The 18,710-nt window shown below is 33.1% G+C and overlaps 3 protein-coding genes across 8 annotated transcripts in view; 2 read left to right on the top strand and 1 right to left on the bottom strand.

Moving 5' to 3' along the window:
* The first annotated feature begins 375 nt into the window (after positions 1-375).
* On the top strand, positions 376-3,388 carry LOC551712 (lipoyltransferase 1, mitochondrial). Of its 2 annotated transcripts, none has more exons than XM_006566795.3 (4): positions 376-1,691; positions 2,113-2,220; positions 2,487-2,700; positions 2,937-3,388. In XM_006566795.3, the coding sequence occupies exons 1-4, from the start codon at positions 1,149-1,151 to the stop codon at positions 3,284-3,286; spliced, it is 1,215 nt and encodes a 404-aa protein (XP_006566858.1). In that variant the 5' UTR covers positions 376-1,148; the 3' UTR covers positions 3,287-3,388. The 2 variants fall into 2 exon arrangements, with proteins under 2 accessions (XP_006566858.1, XP_624104.3); XM_624101.6 differs by having other exon boundaries at positions 384-1,679.
* A 175-nt stretch (positions 3,389-3,563) lies between these two features.
* On the bottom strand, positions 3,564-7,785 carry LOC100577574 (leucine-rich repeat-containing protein 4C). Of its 4 annotated transcripts, none has more exons than XM_016911243.2 (6): positions 7,492-7,785; positions 6,779-7,007; positions 5,296-5,419; positions 4,880-5,113; positions 4,612-4,772; positions 3,564-4,370 (listed from the first exon to the last, which is right to left on the bottom strand). In XM_016911243.2, exons 2-6 carry the CDS (start codon positions 6,817-6,819, stop codon positions 3,737-3,739), a joined length of 1,194 nt encoding a protein of 397 aa, XP_016766732.1. In that variant the 5' UTR covers positions 6,820-7,007; positions 7,492-7,785; the 3' UTR covers positions 3,564-3,736. The 4 variants fall into 4 exon arrangements, with proteins under 4 accessions (XP_016766732.1, XP_016766733.1, XP_016766734.1 ...); XM_016911244.2 differs by lacking the exon at positions 7,492-7,785 and adding an exon at positions 7,147-7,268; XM_016911245.2 differs by lacking the exon at positions 7,492-7,785 and adding an exon at positions 7,154-7,264.
* A 153-nt stretch (positions 7,786-7,938) lies between these two features.
* Positions 7,939-18,710, top strand: part of LOC724885 (zinc finger protein 395) — a 98,330-nt gene continuing 87,558 nt past the window's right edge. Inside the window, exon 1 of one of the 2 annotated variants that reach the window (XM_006566788.3) lies at positions 7,939-9,578. In XM_006566788.3, the coding sequence (XP_006566851.1) occupies positions 9,189-9,578 (390 nt within the window). In that variant the 5' untranslated portion in view covers positions 7,939-9,188. The remainder of the gene's footprint in view (positions 9,579-18,710) is intronic. The other variant, XM_001120785.5, reaches the window with a different exon arrangement.

An 18,710-nucleotide genomic window follows, 5' to 3' on the forward strand; every position in this document is an offset into this window, starting at 1 on the left:
ATTTTCTACTTACATTTGTTATTTGTAATTGTTAAAAAATACATATTTTACAAATAATATTTTTTAATTTATTTTTTTAAATAAATTAAAAATTTAATTTTAATTTTATTAAAAATTAATTTTTACATTTTTTAAATTTTTATTTTATATTAAAGAAAAAATTTACATATATATATATATATATGTAATAATTAAATAATATAATAAAATTTTAGAATACATAAAATTCATACATAAAATATTTTAACTACAGAATTATATGAAAAATTATATATATTTCGTTTAAATATTTTCAATAGGTATTTAAATTTATTAAAAAATTAAAAAAAATTATGAAAACCTATTTACGGGTCTGAAATTCTCTGTAGGAGGGTCAATTAGACGAAGAGAATTCACAGAGAGTTGCGTTGCACTATCATGAAGAGGTCAGCTGTACTTTGTGCTGCGAACTTAGATAACCTCTTTGCATGTGTTTAAAGACCCCCCTCTGCTTTGTTCAACTAGACTGAGTTTATATAACATCAAAATCCAATGCTAAAGTATTCATTGTGAATTGATGAGTGCATCAGTGAATTTTGGCACACATTTGTTCTTGTGTATATTTCGTTTTCGAGTAATATAACCTTAAAAAGAACAAGCTACTCTTTGGCATAATTTACGCAGTGATAGGAAGAGGTCGCTCTACATCGTTTGTTGTGGGTAATTTGAATGTTTCTTTTCAATCTCTCAGTACACGAAGGAATGCAAAAGGATTGCCGAGATTGTTTAGGTATCCGATACCGTATTAACTCCCTGGATCAAACGTGGAAGTGGTTGCATCAAACAATTGCTCTTCACGATTATTTGATTTCTATAACTGCCAGTCAGTCAAACTTTTTAAAAAAGTGTTGTCAGTAGACCTGCTATCTACAGACAGAAATATTAATCGCTACCAAGGCTGATTTCATTATATATACAGCGGTATAAAAATCTTCACAGATTTAGTAGCAAAGACTGATTTCACAAGCTAATATTGCACCATTTCCAAGGAGTGTGATTTTCATATCGATATTGATATACACATTTGTTGTTCGATTTATTATAATATCAAAAAAAAGAAGAAAAAGTGTGTATGAGTGCGAAAAAAACGAAGAAAATTTTATTTCCACATGCACATTAAAAACATGTCACTAATTAACAAATTTATAATTGTTGTTAAACGAAAAGTTCAATACAATAATTTGTATCATATATCTAAATATTCTACGAGTTTTAATGAAAAACAAGATGATCCTAATAATTCAATTAAAAAGTCAGTATTCATATCGCAATCTACAGATATATTTACCAATTTAGCGTTAGAAGATTGGTTCTATAAAAATTATGATTTTAAAAATCACCACATATTACTTTTATGGCGTAACAATCCATGTGTAGTAATCGGACGTCACCAAAATCCATGGATCGAGCACAACTCTCAATTAGCTGAAAAACGTGGTATAGTGTTAGCTCGTCGCAATAGTGGTGGCGGTACCGTCTATCATGATACTGGTAATTTGAATTTGTCTTTCTTCACACCGCGGGAACGATATAATCGAAAATACAATCTAGAGATTATTACCAGAGCTTTGTATCGAGAATGGGGTATAGAGGCAGAGGTGAATAAACGCGAAGACATCGTTGTTGAAGGGAAATGCAAAGTATCCTTTCATGTAATGTATTAAAAACACTTATAAATACATATATATATATCTAATTATTTTGGGATGTTCCAAAATTATATGTTCAATGACAAATATCACTTACTACAGTACCAAATGAATTAAAATGAATAGATAAGGATAAAACAATGTTATTTTTTTTGAAATTCATAACATTAATTGATTTGATCATATCTTACATATCTAAATTTATACTTTAAATTTTTAGTTTTATATTTAAAAATTTTAATAGCAGATACTCTGATATATTTTTTCCTAAAGTTATATTATTATTCAAATAAAAACACTAATAAATTTTTTATTTTCTACAAAAAAATTATAAAAGAAATTGGAACAACCTATATGTTTAAAAGCAAAGCATTGCGCTTTGCCGAAAAATTATCTATGTATCCTTAACTATTTTAAAATACAGATATCTGGTACTGCAGCGAAACTAGGACGACCTAACGCATATCATCATTGTACATTATTAGTAAATGTAAACAAAACAGCATTATATTTAGCTCTCGAAGAAAAAAAGGTAATTTTTTTCGAATTTATATCATATTTTATATATAATAGCATATATATACTAGCGATACGATAAATATTATTTATGTATTTTTATTATATTTATTGTTAAATAAATTTATAGTTATTTTAATTAGAATTTAAATAGCAAATATTTTTTTAAGGTTAATTTTTTTAATATATAAATATAAAAATAAAATTTAATTTTTTAATACTTTTGAATTTATATTATTCATTAGAAGAGACCATATGTATTTACATATATGTATATTTCAGGATGGTATAGAAACAAATGCTACAGTATCCACGCGTTCTCCAATAAAAAATTTAATTGACATAAATTGTCATATTCAAATGGACAAACTCATTACTGCAATAGGTTGGGAATATCTTCGAACTAAAGCTCTTGTCTTAGAAGATGGTGGACAAGATCATATTCAATATCAAAAAGGATTTCAATATATCAATCCCACCGAAGATTGGTTTCCAGGTATATGAATATTAAAAAGAAAAAAATTTAATTTCTAATTTCAAGTTTAGATTTATTTTAAGTGTTGTTATAATAAATCTGTAATGATATTGTCACAATATTTATCAAATGCTTAAAATATTATCATATATGCAACACTAATTTATGATAAATTTATATAGTATTAGTAATTAATAAATTTATATAAAAGAATTAAATAAAAATAGAATAATTATATCTTTATCTAAAATTTTCAGGATTGAACAAATTAATAAGTGAATTTCGTTCCTGGGAATGGAATTATGGTAAAACACCGAAATTTACTGTAACGCGTGTTTTAGATATGGTCACGCGAAACAATAAAGTTCATCGATTTAATTTGACATTAGAAATCCAAAACGGTATCATTGAAGAAATTAAAATGAGATTGCCAGCCAGTTTAGTAGCAGAAGATTTTAGTCAAGATGCGAGTGTGATAACCAATCTACGAGGTTCGAGATATAATCATGAAATAATGGAAAATATAATAACTACGATCGGTTGTAAAACTGTTACACTAAGTACGAGTCAAAATATAAATAAAAATAATATGATTGCTACGCAATGATTAAACCCATCGAACAATCATAATGATTGTGTTTAAATTGTTGTGTTCAAAACAAGTTATTGTATAATAAATCATAAGTTTATATTTGATTTTATTTGAAAATGTATTGTTATTAATTCTATTATATAAAAACAAAAAATATATTTTCGATTATAGATGTTGCAATTTTATATTTTTACGTAAATATGTAAATATAATTCATATTTGATTTTGATTGATAAATATTGTTAATGAAGAAATGTATATGTATATATTTTTAATAATAATTTATCGATAATTAATTTATTAAATTTATTTTTATCCAAATTGTTTTCCCAATATAATCTGTTAATTTGATTATTGATCTAAAATTTATAGTACATAAAAAATAATATATACAAAAATTAAAATTTCATTCCTTAATAAATTACATTATAAAATTTTGTATTCATAATGAATTATCTCATGAAATTATGTATATCTTTCTCTATATCTGGTATCATTATTATTTAAATTTGAAACTATTGATGGATAGCGATAAAGAGTAGGTCTTAATATAACATCCCGATATGGCGGTGGAGGAGTACCTGGACAAGATTCTATCAAGCTTCCGTTACTATCCGTGCGTCCTTGTAAAAATGAATTTAACAAAGACACTCTTTGAGAAACTGTTAAGTCATCATGAAGTTGTCTATGATACCAGTATCTTGGATTATATGAATATTTTCTTGATAACCAAAAATAAGAAATAACTAATCCACTAGAAATACCAGCTATAAAACCAAGGCAGAGAAACCAATATGATACAAATTTATCGTTTGAATTAATAATATGTGTTTGATTTATCATTTGTTCGCATATCGAAAAATTTTTATTATCTAATATATTTGATATATTATATTTTGTTATCGATTTAATTTTTTTAGTAGATGTATTCATAATTGCCGAGTGATGATAATTGCGCGATATTGTTACAGGAAGAAGAATCATTTTCTCAAATTTCTGGGAATTATTTTTCTTACCACAAATTTCATCGAACTCAATATTTTTATATTTGAGATATATTTGTAAATCATGTAAAACATTGTTGCAAGACCATGGATTTCTGAAAAAAATGATATAAATTTACTTTTATCAATTCTAGCATATCTACATATGGTAACAAGTATCAATATTATTCATATTAATAATAATAATATCATCAAAATAATTCAAAATATGAGAAAATTATTAATAAGAAATAAATTATAATAGAATTTTAAGAATAAAAGTTAAATTCTTATATGAAATAACTATTCTTATGTGAAATAAAATCATATTAATTTTATACATCTTGTTTATCATACCCTTCTAATGATAATTTCTTCAAAAAATGCAATGTTTGCACAACGGTGTTGCTCATCTGAATCATCAAATTGTTTGAAAGATCGAGACGACGAATATGCTTGAGTCCATTGAATGTATCCAGTGGTAAATGACTGATCCGACATGAATCCAAAGTTAATTCCTATATAAAAATTTATTTTATGATATATAACTTTTATTAAATTATAATTTATTTTATCATAAATCTTTTTCGTAATATTAAATTTGAATTGTTATTTTTATTATTACCATTAACGAAAAAGATCGCAATTTTGGTATATGTGAGTTAAAATTATTATTTGATAATTTCAAAATTCGTAAATTCTGATTTTTTTCAAAAAGTTCATCTAAAATATAATGAAGTCGATTTTTCGATAAGTCCAAGACTGTTAAATCTGTAAGACCATCAAAAGCATTCAAATTAATTTCACTGATTGCATTCTTGGAAAGATTAAGATATCGTAACTTCGTCAGTTCAGCATTCTAAAACAATAAATTTTTTATTTTACAACACGTTAAATACAAATCCTTCACAATATTTTATAATATAATATAATTATTATTAAAATTAACACATTAAATAATTTTTAAAATTATTTTCAATAAAATTTATATTTATAAAATTATAAAGTAATTAAGAAAAATATAATTTAATAATTTAATACCTTTAGTTCAAAGCTATTTAGAAATGATATCACATTATCCGATAAGTCCAAGGCTTGTACGTTGTTTGGTGCACCTGCATCTATATTATAAAGATGGCGGCCTACGCAAGAAGCGCGTTTTAGACTGTACCAAGTATCACATATACAAAATAAAGAGCATTGTTGTGAATATTGTGCCAAAATTGTGATTTTGAAAAACATCGAAATAATTAATATGATAATTAAATAAATAGTAGTATTATTAGTCATAATATTAATTATTTACTTTACGTTAAACTTTGTAAAGATTTGTTAAACTAATACCGTAACTAATTTCGAACGTAAATTCACTTCGGACAGAGATTGTTGCGTTTTCATGCGACTCATGATTACCTCGTTAATGTAATCTTATCTCACAGTACGATTGTGTGTATATCGCATAAATGTGTTAACGATCGAGATACGTCATCAAAGTATTTCGATGATTTTTCTTATCGTTTTACTTTTCGACAGGAAAACTATTTTTTCTTCAAAAAGAATATATGGGATAATCTAAAATAAAAGTTGACGAAAATACAATTATTTATTCGTTGATATTTGGTTCTAATATTTAGCTTGTTTTAAAATTTTTGTGTGTTCATGATAAGATCATGGAAACAAATTTTATTCCAAAACATTATTTATGAATATGTCAAACATTTTTTCATTAGAAAGATAATTTAATCGTAAACTAAACTAATGATAAATTTCGAGATTAGAATCACTATCTATAGAGAACAGGAATAGAATTTTATATTTAAAAAAATTTAAACAAAATAAATAAAAATAAAGATAATTATTAATTCAAAAAAGTAAAATTTATCTATATCGTATTGTATTTTTGATATATAAAAAATACATAAAAATATATATATTATACATATTATAAAAATATATATATAAATATATATGTATTTATAAAATATTAAAATTAAATAATTTTTTATAACGAAAAAGTAAATTTAACACATTTTAATATAATATTAACAATTAGAAAAACAATAAACAAATAAATGAATAAATAATAAAAAACTAAGCTAACTAAATTAACAACAAATACAATAATAAAATTTTGTAAAATCAAATAATTATTACATGTAAATACTTTCTTTCTTATAAAATAAAAATTTCTTTAAAACATAATTAAATTATAATTTAATTTTTCCTATAAATTCTATTCATTATTAGTATATAATAAAAATTTAAGCCATACCCTAATTTTCATCTAATTCAAAATTAATAAAATCTCGCGTAAAAATTCTATATAATTCACATTTTTATTCGAAATTCTTCATGAAAATTATTTCCATGTTAATGTGTTTAACGTTAAACGAACACATTAATATAATACGAAGATGACTAAGTCTCCATTACATTGACAATGAAAAATAACATTATAATGCATATACACAGCAATCAGCTCTTTTAAAGAAATGGTAGCCAGTGACAATTAAATGTTACTCACTAGCCCTTGGCACCTCTTCGAAACCAAACGAGGGGTAGCATTCAGTGAGCTAACAACGCAGCATATTATTGCGCAACATCCACGGAAATAAATCTAGGATAGGCTGCTGAGAACGCGTGGACCGCTGCCTTCTATTCGGCCTTAGTATCCCTCCCCACTGCCCCTTGTATCTTCCGGCCATTTTTATTGCTCGTCCTCCTCGCCGCCATGACAAGCATACGGTATGGCACTGCAACTGCACCTTTATAACTACGCTGCATTTGATCGTTTTATCGGTGTAATATTTTCAAATTAAGTTAATTTTTTAATTATTACAATCACAATCGCATTCTATTATAAATCACTTAAAATTGATGAAAGATCGTCACCATTTACCGGTTTCCGAAAATTGTTACGCATTGACTAAGAAAATATATCAGCGCTGTTGTAGACTATCCACTCTACTATGTGTTTCGTTACTGGCGCCCTCAACTTACATGAAGTACTAATATTAATACAATTAAATATTGAATCGATAATAATTTTACATTGTAAAGAAATTATTATTACACAAAATAAAGTAATTAGAAATTATAAAATATCGAATTTTTTTTATCGAATCTGAAATAATGAGTTTTTAATAAATTTCATTATATTTATCGGGCATTAATAAATTTACTATTTAGAAAAATAATATGAATATATACGAATATATATACGATGTAAAAACAAACCTTGGAAATAGCTTTGAAGGTGAGGTTCTTTGCGACACATTCCCTGAAGTTGCAACGCTATGCGAAGATATTTCACTCGTCGTGTGTCGTCACCGACCTTCTCAGCTGACGTAAAATGGCCGCCTTCTACTGACAGCTGAACCATAAACACGATTTTTCTCTGCTAAAACGATTTTTATTAATATAGAATATATAATCGTTATTCTTGTACAAACATTACTTTCACAAAAACTAGAAATCCTATGAAAATATAAAGTATTTCATTAAAAAGATATTACAGTATGGTATACGAGCGGCAATAGGAATATCTTACAGAACGAGGTTTCTTTGACACAACTGTCGGCAGACTGATCACTCGCTTGGATTTCGTCACAAGCGTTCTCAGCTGACGACGAAATGACCGCTTTGTGTATTTAACTACCAGCTGATTGTAAAAGTTTCATTTGTAGAAACTACGTAAAATTGATATTTCTATGAATATTTTTGCATTAATTTAATAAAATATAGTGATCGCGTATAAAGTTTGTATATAATCGACATATTTTATGTGTAGTGAGAAAGAGAGACGCCAGAAGGGACGCCGAGTACAAGCGTACGAAAAAAGGAGAGGGCTGAGAAAGTGGAAGGTCTTCGTGAGCAAAGTGCTTTGGCTAGGGTTCTAGTCTGCGATTTTTTCCCGTTCTTCTCGTTGTCCGGGCGGACGGCCAATGAGAGTAAGTAGGTCAGCGCGCCCGTCCAATCGGTGCTCGAGGCCGGGTCACGTGGGTTTGTTGTTATCTATCAGCTGTTTTTCCCGGGCGGGCGGGTGGCCGGCCGGCGCAGTGAAAGCCGCCTGGTACTCTGTTCTCAGTCCTTCCCGGTTGCTCAGCTGTGCGTCACATGTCGGCTACCGCGGACCCTACTCCTGTCCGTATACCATCGAATCGTGTACCGCTTGTACGTTCAGCTTACAGAATTCCGCTGAGTTTCTATTCACTGGCAAGCATTAGTCATATATTATGCTATCTACCGCGTATACTCCAACGTATTATCACAAATCAATCACGAAGTGCCTCGAACATGCAGACGGCGTGACGAACACAGGCAACGGTGCACGCCGTTTTGTTGATACATTGAGTTCTGTGTTCAGGCCGCGAAGGCCACCGCGTCCTTCTTCGGTCTAGGATCGCATTTGCTAACGCAATTGCAATTTAACGCAAAACTGCCCGATCTGTCCTCAGTGTGTATACGAGTGATCGTGGAACAATGACTTAAAGTAACCGTGTTGCAGTACGGAACTTCGATAGGAAGGAAGAAAAAAGAGTATAACAAGTGTTTTATTTCCGGGAGTGTTTTTTTGCTAATATTCCAATCAAATCATAGATACACTCGTATCGTCTCTTCACAAGTGTTTAACTGTTAAATCGCGCGTGAAATTGTTATTTCTCTTTGGTGTGATATTAATATATATTTGCTTCCGGTTTGTTCACGATATACGTATACGTATATTTATCAACGAAAATTTCAAAGACGATAATAGAAGGGTGAGTTAAATTGTAGTGCAAATGATCTTTATGAAATACCAATTTGCGCGAGATACTTTTGAGAACGATTTGTTATAAGGTGTTTTATCGTAAGAAATAATATCAGTGCATCCTCGTCAAACGATTTAATAAAGTGATCGAAACGATCGTTTATCCATAAATAACCACGGAATAATGTCGACGGGTAAGAGGCTGGCGAAACGTAGCATAATCGGCACCAGAGTGTGCGCTCCCGGACAGGACGGGAAATACTATAGTGGCGTCATTCACGCCGTAAAAACGCCGGCGTCAGCCGCGTCCGAGTCAGGCCTCAGTATTACACCGAAGACTCGTTATTCCGTACGCTTCGATTCCGTGCCTGGCGGTCGTCCGCCAAGTCCCAGCACCGAATACTCTGATCGCGACCTGATCGGACCAGGCTTCGGTTCCGTAACCAGCGCACGCCTCGTGCCCGGCCAGAAGGTCTATTTGACGTATAACGGACGGGAAATTCACGCGGAGGTCACGCAACATCGTGAACATCAAGACGAAGTGGATGTTATAATTGCACCAAACGGTCAAGAGGTGAGTTTTGAATATTTTTTTTATTTCTTCTTTTCTTTCGTTTCGTTTAATTTTGTTTGTGTAATTGTAAACGTATTTCGAGAAAAAAATCGTTTTCTCAGAATTTTCGAAATAACTTTCAGACGATGGATATACGAATGATGCAGCTATTTTTAAATTCAAATTTTTATAATTTTTTTAATATTCAACAATTGTTACTTTTATTACTTTTATGTTAATGAATTGTTTATAATTCGTCAATTTTCAATATTATAAATTTAATTTTCGCTCAACTGAAATGAAACAATTAATTTTTATATCGTTAAATCGAATTAAAAGAAATATAAAATAAAAGAAGAAAAAATACAAGATATAATATAAATAAAAAATAATAAAGAAAGTATAATAAGAGAAAGGAATGGAATAAAAGTTTTACTTTCATTCATATTTACATACATATAGCATATTTCTTTCTCATTGGTATAGCTCATTGGCTTGGTTAAAGAGAAAACGAACAAAGCATTTGCGAGTAAGGCATGTTAGGCATAACGAGGTTTGATACGTCATCCGTACCGCCGCCGGGTCTCGTTGCATCGGAGCACAGGTTAGCGCGCATCAAACGCGGTCTACGCGCATGCGCGTATCCAGCTTGTTCGTGTTCACGGCGTGTTTTCAGAGACCGAGAAAAACGCGTTCTCGCGCGCGATAACACGCCATTGCCAGTATCGATGACATGCTCGACGAATTGCAGCAACTGTTCGTTCTTACTTACGTTACTTATTTTAAGCTGCAGACAACACATTTTTGACAGGTAAGAGCAGAAAAAATGAATGCGGTATTATACGATAGCCGGCTGTTGCTGGGTGGGTGTGTGCGTGCATGCTGTTAATCAGAAAATTTAATTTTCGTGACCTCGTTCTACAAGCGAACTATATAGTGGCTGTCCTATTTACGCGACGCGCATGAGCAGCAATACTCATTTCCTTTGTCTTTGAACAAGATAGACAGGTTAGAAGCGACAAATGCATTGCCTTACATTCTGTCTGGACACGAATGTCGCGTTGCGAAGCGTTGTCATGCGTGCATTTGAAATTTATTTTTTTAACTACCGATCAACTGATCGATTGATAATCAAATATTTGAGAATAATAACGATATCCGTTTATAACTGAATAAGGGAATGAGAGGGAAGAACAGTGTAATTTCTAAACGACGAATAATAGATTGGTAAAAGAAAAAGGCCCGTGTCTCGTAGCGCATCCGTCGCCCGATATTGGAATCACATGATACATGAGAGTCGGTGCCAGTTCGTCGATTTTCGACACGCCTTTCTCGAGTTACAACCAGATAGAATCCGCGAAGTGGTGAGTGCGCGCGCGCGCGCGCGCACGGGCATGCACATATACGTGTGCGTATAATTGTATCGAGAGGCATAAGAATTTTTTGCAGATTCGTAGAAAAGCGTAGCAACGCAACGTAATAAATACCCCATAAAACGAGGGATAGCGTTATTACGGTCGGTCAGGCGTGGCAGAGAAATATACGTAGTCTCGATACCGCTACGTAGGCGCGGTTAGATTCGTAATGAGAGGCACTGGCATGAGCTAGGCTGCTTGTCCGTAAAGCGAGACTCTTTTAAGCGAGTGTGTGCGTGCATGGACGCAGGAGAGGTCGGTTTTATGCGCGAAGTGAGTACGGTAGTACTGGCCCGTGCACCGACTATTCCACCAGGAGGGGGAGGGGAGGGTGACCCCACGTGGAACGCATTAGCGCAATATCTTTCTACCTCCGTTAGGTAGCTCAGGCGTGACCACGGTTCCATTTCGTGGAAACTTTGTTGCGCACGCGCGCATGCTACACGCGGGGGAAAAATGAACCGGATCTGGTCGGTCCGAAGTGTCCGGTTCCGATATTTTTATGCCCAGCAATCGTTGTCTGTTTTACAGGAAATTGATTTGCTTCCTTAGAATAATAAATAGACATTTTTATCTAATCTGAAATCAATCATACAGTTTAAAATAAATATTATTTAAAATTGAATCTCTTTAATTGAAATTATTTATCAATTATTTATCATAATTTTTCGAAATTATAAATTTTTAAATTTGCGTATTTTCCTAAAATAATTTCCTAAAAAAAAATCTAATAACAAAGAAATATGAAAACGATGATAAAAAAGAAAGTTGATCATAGATTTAAATAAAAATGATTTTTTGAAACATTTATTCTTATTTGATACATATAATTACTTTTACATTAAATAAAGCATTTAAGAGGTTAAGTTTGTAAAAAACTTTGGTTTTAAAGAAAAGAAAATTTATAAGATTTTCTTTAACACTTTGTAAATAAAATTACAAAAATGAAAATGAAAGTATTAGTGAAAATGATGTATATTTTTGATCATAATAAATACGACAATATGTAATATAATTATTATGACATATTATTTATCTTGATTATTTCGCTCATCATCACGATTAATTTTAAATTTCCGTAATGAAATATACGTAACGTAATCTTGTTTTTCATATTTTTTTTTTTTTTTTTTTTCCTTAATTCATATAATCATGTAATCTTTAATCGCCATAATTAAGGCATTGATAGAATATTCTGACGCAAGAGTTTCTTCGCATCGTTACCTGTTTACATATGCAACACATACGCAAACGTATGGCTGACTTTTAGTGACGTCGAAGGTTACCGAAGCGTGAATCGGTAAATACTGGACGGCGTTTATCTGTAGCGTAAGTACACGTAAGTGGTAATTTTAAAGCTTCCGTACGTTCTGTCGACCATCATGTACCTTTGCTTCAGCAAACATCTTGCATACGTAGTTTCGTAACGTCCACTTCACGATTCGACATTTCAACGACTGACCGGTTAGTCTTGAACAATAAGTCAATAGACACGGTATCCAACTATCACCTTTATTCACATCAAGAAATTGTCCATTACTGGACTTATTTTTTATTTAAAATTGAAAATGTTATGAAAATTTGTAAATCAAGCGACAAAAGTTATAATCTTTTTAAAGTATTTAAACTCTTATTTGATTTACAGTTCAAATTTTTAAACTCAATTAAAAACAATTAAAATTAGAATTTTTTTAATTAACAAGTTAAAATTCTTTTCTAAAATATTTGAATTAATATAGATAATTGTTATCATTTCCAACTTGCATTAAGAAAATTATAAAATTAAGTATATTGGAATATTCATAAGATTGTAATAACTATTCTGAGTATATTATAATTAATTAATAATTAATTAAATATACATTTTTCTTTTCTAAGTTTTATAGTCAATTTAAATGAAAAAATATTATAACATTTGTCATACGTTTTCACTAAAAAGTCGATTTATAAATGCATATTGTATATTTCATCTAAATATATTCAAATATGTATAACTCTTTTATCTCAAAAAATAGTATTTGGTTTTTGAATTTTATTTTATTTTCATTGGATTCTAACAATCCAATATTAAACCGATATAATCATGCAATAAAATCGACTCTCTACAAATTCTCGTAGATATATTTTATCACGGATATAATCATCAAACACGGTCACTTTTTTGTTCCAATTATCCAATTCTAATCACTTTCAAACCAACATAATTAACATCGAACGGACACGGGTAGTTTACAAAAGTTGAGAATCGCTGTGACGAAAAGATAGTATAACATTGTATGTGGTAATGCGTTCCACGACGGGAATGCGTTTCGCCGCTAACGGCGCGATCCATCGACTCTATCTACGGTCACCACGGAAATATCCGACCCGCGGGGCGCATTCGAAATAATAGCCGCGTTTAACGGTGTCACTGGTCACCGGCACGGGCGTGAGACGATTGAGCAAGAGATGGTCGGTATAAGTGTACACGTACACGCAGCGCCCTCGCGCTCCATGCATGGATCCAAAGATAGATATCCCGTGGCATCAACGTACCAAACTTAACTGGCCCGACTTTATATACATACAAACGCAACAAATCATTCGCGATGTAAACAAATGTCGGTATGCGTACAAGCTCGTCCAATAAGCTGACATAGTCACGAGGATATTTCCTTCCGTACCACGCGATCGTTCGTGCTATTTCGTTGCTTCCGGTAAATTGCGCATTTTATTTTCGATGCGTTTTTTTTTTTACTTCTTTTCTCTTTCATTTCTCGTCTTTCCGGTTACGGAAAGGAATTCAGAACATTTCATTCTTCCGTTGTGGAAAAAAGAAACTATCCATCCAATAACTGCCGACAGCTCGATAAGATCCGCGATAATAATTCATTGCTCTAGTTGCTTGGATAGCGCTCAGCAGCAGGTGGTTAATCTCTCTCGATCCCTCTAACCTAACCTCTCGTCTCTTTTCGTTGTGCTCGTTCGATTCGAGGTTACGAACTCGACCGAGGGAAACTGATCGTAAAGGGAGTTTGATTGACTATGTGGTATTTTTATCTGGCGTATTTCAGATGCCATCGTTGTTTACGGTTTAATTAAAGAATATGAATACGTCATAAATCGGTGATAAGCTTTAGGCTATTATTAATTTTCAGCATAATCGATCGATCAAAATATACCAAGTTTTATTGTTCGAGATTTTTAAAATTTTTTTTATTGCACAGTTTTGCTAAAATAAATAAAAAATGTGTTGCTAAAATAAGTAATTAGACATAAAAAAGAGATTCGTGAAATATAATAGTAATAAAATCGTATCTTCTCATTTCACGAGTTGATTTTCTTTGCCTATTTTTAATTTGCGTAACACTGCGCATCGGCGTGCCGGCTTGAAGCGTTGCGCATGCGCATATGGGCTATTTAAAATAGTATTCGAACAGGCCGGAATCTATAGTGCGTGTTCTGTTGCACGAGATTATGTCATACGTGCTTGTACCACTTTGCCAGTAAATAGGTTACGCAAGATGGATCACGGATGGCCACTCTGCATAAGTATTAACTTATAGTCACGAGCCGGCCGGCCGGCGCGGCGTCCCTATCACTGCCTGCTGAAAGTGTCAGTTGAAAACTAAAAACGATGCTTGCTGAAAAATAACTTTCCAATTGCAACAAATTATTATTCGATAAAAAGATATTTAATTCTAAATACGATAGAATACAAAATGTAGAATAAAAGTCGTTGGTTCGATAATAAGAAGATTTTAAAGTCAAAATGGTTTCTTAATATAAACTTTTTCCTCCGTTTTACATTTCTTATCTTAATTTATGTAATTATTTTAAAAAACGATAGTTTTTCTTTAGATTCATTAATAAAGTGCAGAATAATAGATGAATGTGTCTTAGAAAAAGTCGATACGGAAACCGGATATGTATTTAACGTTGTCCCGCTGGTAAAAATTGAATATGCATAAGGGAAGTAGAATATATAGATCAGTATCGAAATGAGGATTAAAATCGGTAGCTTTACAATAATGAATAAGAATCAAGAATCTAACGTAAAACAAAAGAGAAAAATATTTTTTTTTTTTTTTTTACATTGAATTCTCTTCCCACAAAAAAAACACCAGAGAAATTGAAATTATGTCATAATTTCGAACGAGATAGTGATTGGGATTTACCTTTCTCTTCGAGTAAAGAGTATTGCGAACTTGATTTCGGGTTTGGAAACAACATGGCGGTTAGTTGCGCAGATCGACCGTTGGAGGCACTGCATCCTAGCCGATCGCTCGTAAAGTCGGTCATAGAGTTTACAAAGCAACGCCTTCTCTCTGCAGGCAGTTCGTACTACACCAACTTCTTTCTCTTTTCCCCCCCTCCCCTTGCTTCCTTTGATTTGGTTTACCGGCGATCGCGTCCGTGTTGCAATCATTAGCACGCCCGAGTACAATTACCTTGGATATTGGAACAATTCTATGCCGCACGATGCGATACATATGCATTATGCAGAATCATTTGCAAGGTTCCGTCAAAATGGGCGCGTAGTACGCGTGATACGCGTGGACTTTTAATAACTTGCACACGCCGACGTGACGGCATGGAATTGCAAAATGGAACGCGCGTGCCGGTATGATTACCCGGAATCATGGCTCTTCAATCACCATCGACTGAAGTAATCGGCGTGGTTTCGCCTACGTTTCTCTCTCCGGTTATATAGACACTCTCCACTGTTATTTAAACATCGTATTGGCCGTGAACGAAATTTCATTGTCCACGAGAAAGTAAATCAGCATGTTGCTTGAAATTCGTGCCAAACTGGCGTCCTTGATTTTCGAATGTGACATCCACAGTTATTTCGACATGTGATTTTTTTTTTATTTGTTATAATAAAGATTGAACGTCAAAGGCGCGTAAAATCCTTCTTTTTTTTCAACGGAGAAAATTTCGTTCACTCGTTACCGAATTCTATTCCAAATATGAAATCAGCTGATTACGAGTATAATAATATGCGTTTCTTTTCACGAAATGTGAAATCAGCTGATTATAATATGGGCAAGTTTATGCGCCTTTTCTCCCACCCGATAATATTGGCCGTAAACGAGCAGCACTGACGTAACAATGCAGCACGCGTCGTAAATTATGATCGATAACGTAACCTTGCACGCGCGGACATAACATATGGTTGAATATGCATCACTCAAGTTCTCTGAAACTTTTGAACAATTTCTGTCAATAATGGTACCGTACGCGCTATAAAAATACGCGTAATCTATTCCGTAATAAAATATTGCCATGCATATTTACCTTTTATTATCTTCTTTTTGTCTCTCGCCAACTATATAGAAATTGTGTATTTTATAAACAATGATTTAGAATATTATTATTGTTCGTAATTGGAAATAAAAAAAGAAAGAAATTTAATCGAATACGATATCCATGGTATTTTCATTGGTGAAAAATGTGAAACATGGTGGGAGGTTATATAATTCGACAGTGCTGCCCTCGGCGAGCGGTTGCACGAAAAATTAACACGCGTGCCATATTGGATAGGACGCGCGAGGATGCGAGGAAAAGTGGCGCGTATTTGTTGTACGCAGAGAAAAGCGAGGTCGGGCCTTTCTCAGAAAAGTAGGTCGAGAAGGTAGCGATCATGCACACGGATGCGTGCTACGTTGTGCACGCGCGCAAGATTCACAGGAAAAAGGTATCGTATCTTGTTCGTCCCCGTGGCAAACGCACGTGCAATACGTTCCGTCAGCTCTCGCAGACGCGATAGGAAAATGGGAAGAAGAATTTTTCTGCACGTCGATCGAAACTTGTTACGTGTTATCTCCTCATGCTGTTCCTATTTCCGTATGTTTTTATAAGTTTTTTGACTTGGTTTTAAATCTTTTAAATCTAATCCCACGGCGATGTATATTGATAAAAAAAATGTGTTTACGCTTATTATGTGAATACAGACATTCGAATGATTTAATGAGACGGATGGATAAATTATTTCTACGAATGGGATGAGGTATGTTTAACTATTTACTTAATAGAGATAAGGAAGGCAAATATTGGCTAAATGATCTGACCATTGGTTGAATAATATGTAAATACAAACATGATTACATTTTTCCACGAGTAGAACAAAATGCTCACGTGTATCTTATAAAGATGTTGAAACACGTGGACGCGATCTAGCTTCGGATAGCTCGTTTCCGCTTCAACTTACTTAAAGATTTATCGTTCCAGGAAATTATTATATCCATAAAATATTCAATGTTCACAAATCATTCCTACACATCTTAAAAATATTTTCTTACAAATTTTCTCTATCTTCTGAATCATATATGCATATGAAAAATCGGGTGATGGACCGTTTGATTATTGGATTGGTGAGACTAAAAAATGAAAACACTTTCGCTTGCCTGTGGAACGAGAAGAAACTTAAAGTGTTCGCGTTCATGCGAGGTTAGTTAAGACGCGTGTAAAGAGACGGAACGAAGAGACCGGTAGCCGGAGTCGTTGGCGGACAGAATGCATCGCGAATAGAGGGGACGGGTTTAAAAGGGGACAAGAGGAGGGGCGAAAAGCGGCCGCGCATACTGTTCGTATGAGAGAAGAAGAGAGAGAAGCGTGTGCCAGCGTACATTTTACGCAACGTCGCCTGTGATATAACGCGAGCGCGCGCGCACGGTGTGTATAAAGAGAAGCCCGTGAAGCGATATATACACACAAGTTGCGTGCTCCTTCGCTCCGTAGGACACGCGACGCACATGCGTCGAAAAGGTGAGAGAGAGAGCGAGATCAGAGCGTCGAATGCGTCCACGATTGGGCCGCGTTCACCATCCGGTTACGTGCTGGACCCGGGTGAACAGAGTGACCCAAATGATATCGCGAACCAGGTCGCAGCCTAGATACTGCCGTGGGCCGGCCTTTTACCCGGCGCACAATCGGCAAGCGTGGCGGTATATCTCTATGTTCGTCGTGCTACGACCGGCAACCCCAGATTTTCACTTTCGCGCGGGTGAACGTTGACACTCTCGCCTTTCGATAACGCGCCGTTGGAACTGGATCGAGTATTCTCTTGTGCGTATATAGATACAGGATATAGATATGTGTATTATATATGCGAATGTATAGGTTTTGTATCCGTTTCGATAAATAACAATGTAAAAACATGGTTGATGAATGAGTAAGCTCTGCTTCGGATCATCAACTTTCTTTGTTTGATATTTTTTTTAAATCGAATTGAGAGAGGATAGAGGTTAGGTTAGGTAACGTAAGAATATATTAATTTTCTGGAATTTTTATGTAGTTTCTATTTTTCTGTCAATTATAAATTCTAATTATAAAGAATTAATTAATCTAAATATCCATAAAGCGTCGTATAAGAAGTAATCTCTGTATATATATATATAGTGATTAATTTACTATTATAGTATGAAAAGTATGTTTAGAAAACTATTTACTCAGGTATTTACCACGTATTTTCCGAATTATAGTCTCCTAACGGCCTCGATGATTCGAGGGAAAATCCTGATGATCGTTATTCCGTGGCCATTATAAATCGTGTCTTGGCGATATTTAACGGATACGCAAACGAAACACTTTTCTTCATTTGGTTTTCCACGTGAACGCCGTTGCATCACGAGTACACGGATTACCGTTATCGCCGTTGCGTGACCTGCTTTTTACATGTGTTCGTTGGAAAGGGGGGAAGGGTTAAAAGAGAAGACATACGGAAAAGACATATGAAGAAAGATCATCGAAGTGA

This window comes from Apis mellifera, linkage group LG3 (genome assembly GCF_003254395.2).
Source record: "Apis mellifera strain DH4 linkage group LG3, Amel_HAv3.1, whole genome shotgun sequence".
NCBI lineage: Eukaryota > Metazoa > Arthropoda > Insecta > Hymenoptera > Apidae > Apis > Apis mellifera.

What these genes read in the sequence shown, in the direction of transcription:
- LOC551712 (XM_006566795.3), top strand. Translation starts at nt 1,149, where the DNA reads ATGCACATTAAAAACATGTCACTAATTAACAAATTTATAATTGTTGTT. An exon ending in AATGCAAAGTATCCTTTCAT is followed by an intron (nt 1,692 to 2,112) that starts GTAATGTATTAA and finishes TTTAAAATACAG; the next exon opens with ATATCTGGTACTGCAGCGAA. An exon ending in TAGCTCTCGAAGAAAAAAAG is followed by an intron (nt 2,221 to 2,486) that starts GTAATTTTTTTC and finishes TGTATATTTCAG; the next exon opens with GATGGTATAGAAACAAATGC.
- LOC100577574 (XM_016911242.2), bottom strand. Translation starts at nt 5,544, where the DNA reads ATGACTAATAATACTACTATTTATTTAATTATCATATTAATTATTTCG. An exon ending in TAAATAGCTTTGAACTAAAG is followed by an intron (nt 5,114 to 5,295) that starts GTATTAAATTAT and finishes TTATTGTTTTAG; the next exon opens with AATGCTGAACTGACGAAGTT. An exon ending in TGCGATCTTTTTCGTTAATG is followed by an intron (nt 4,773 to 4,879) that starts GTAATAATAAAA and finishes ATTTTTATATAG; the next exon opens with GAATTAACTTTGGATTCATG.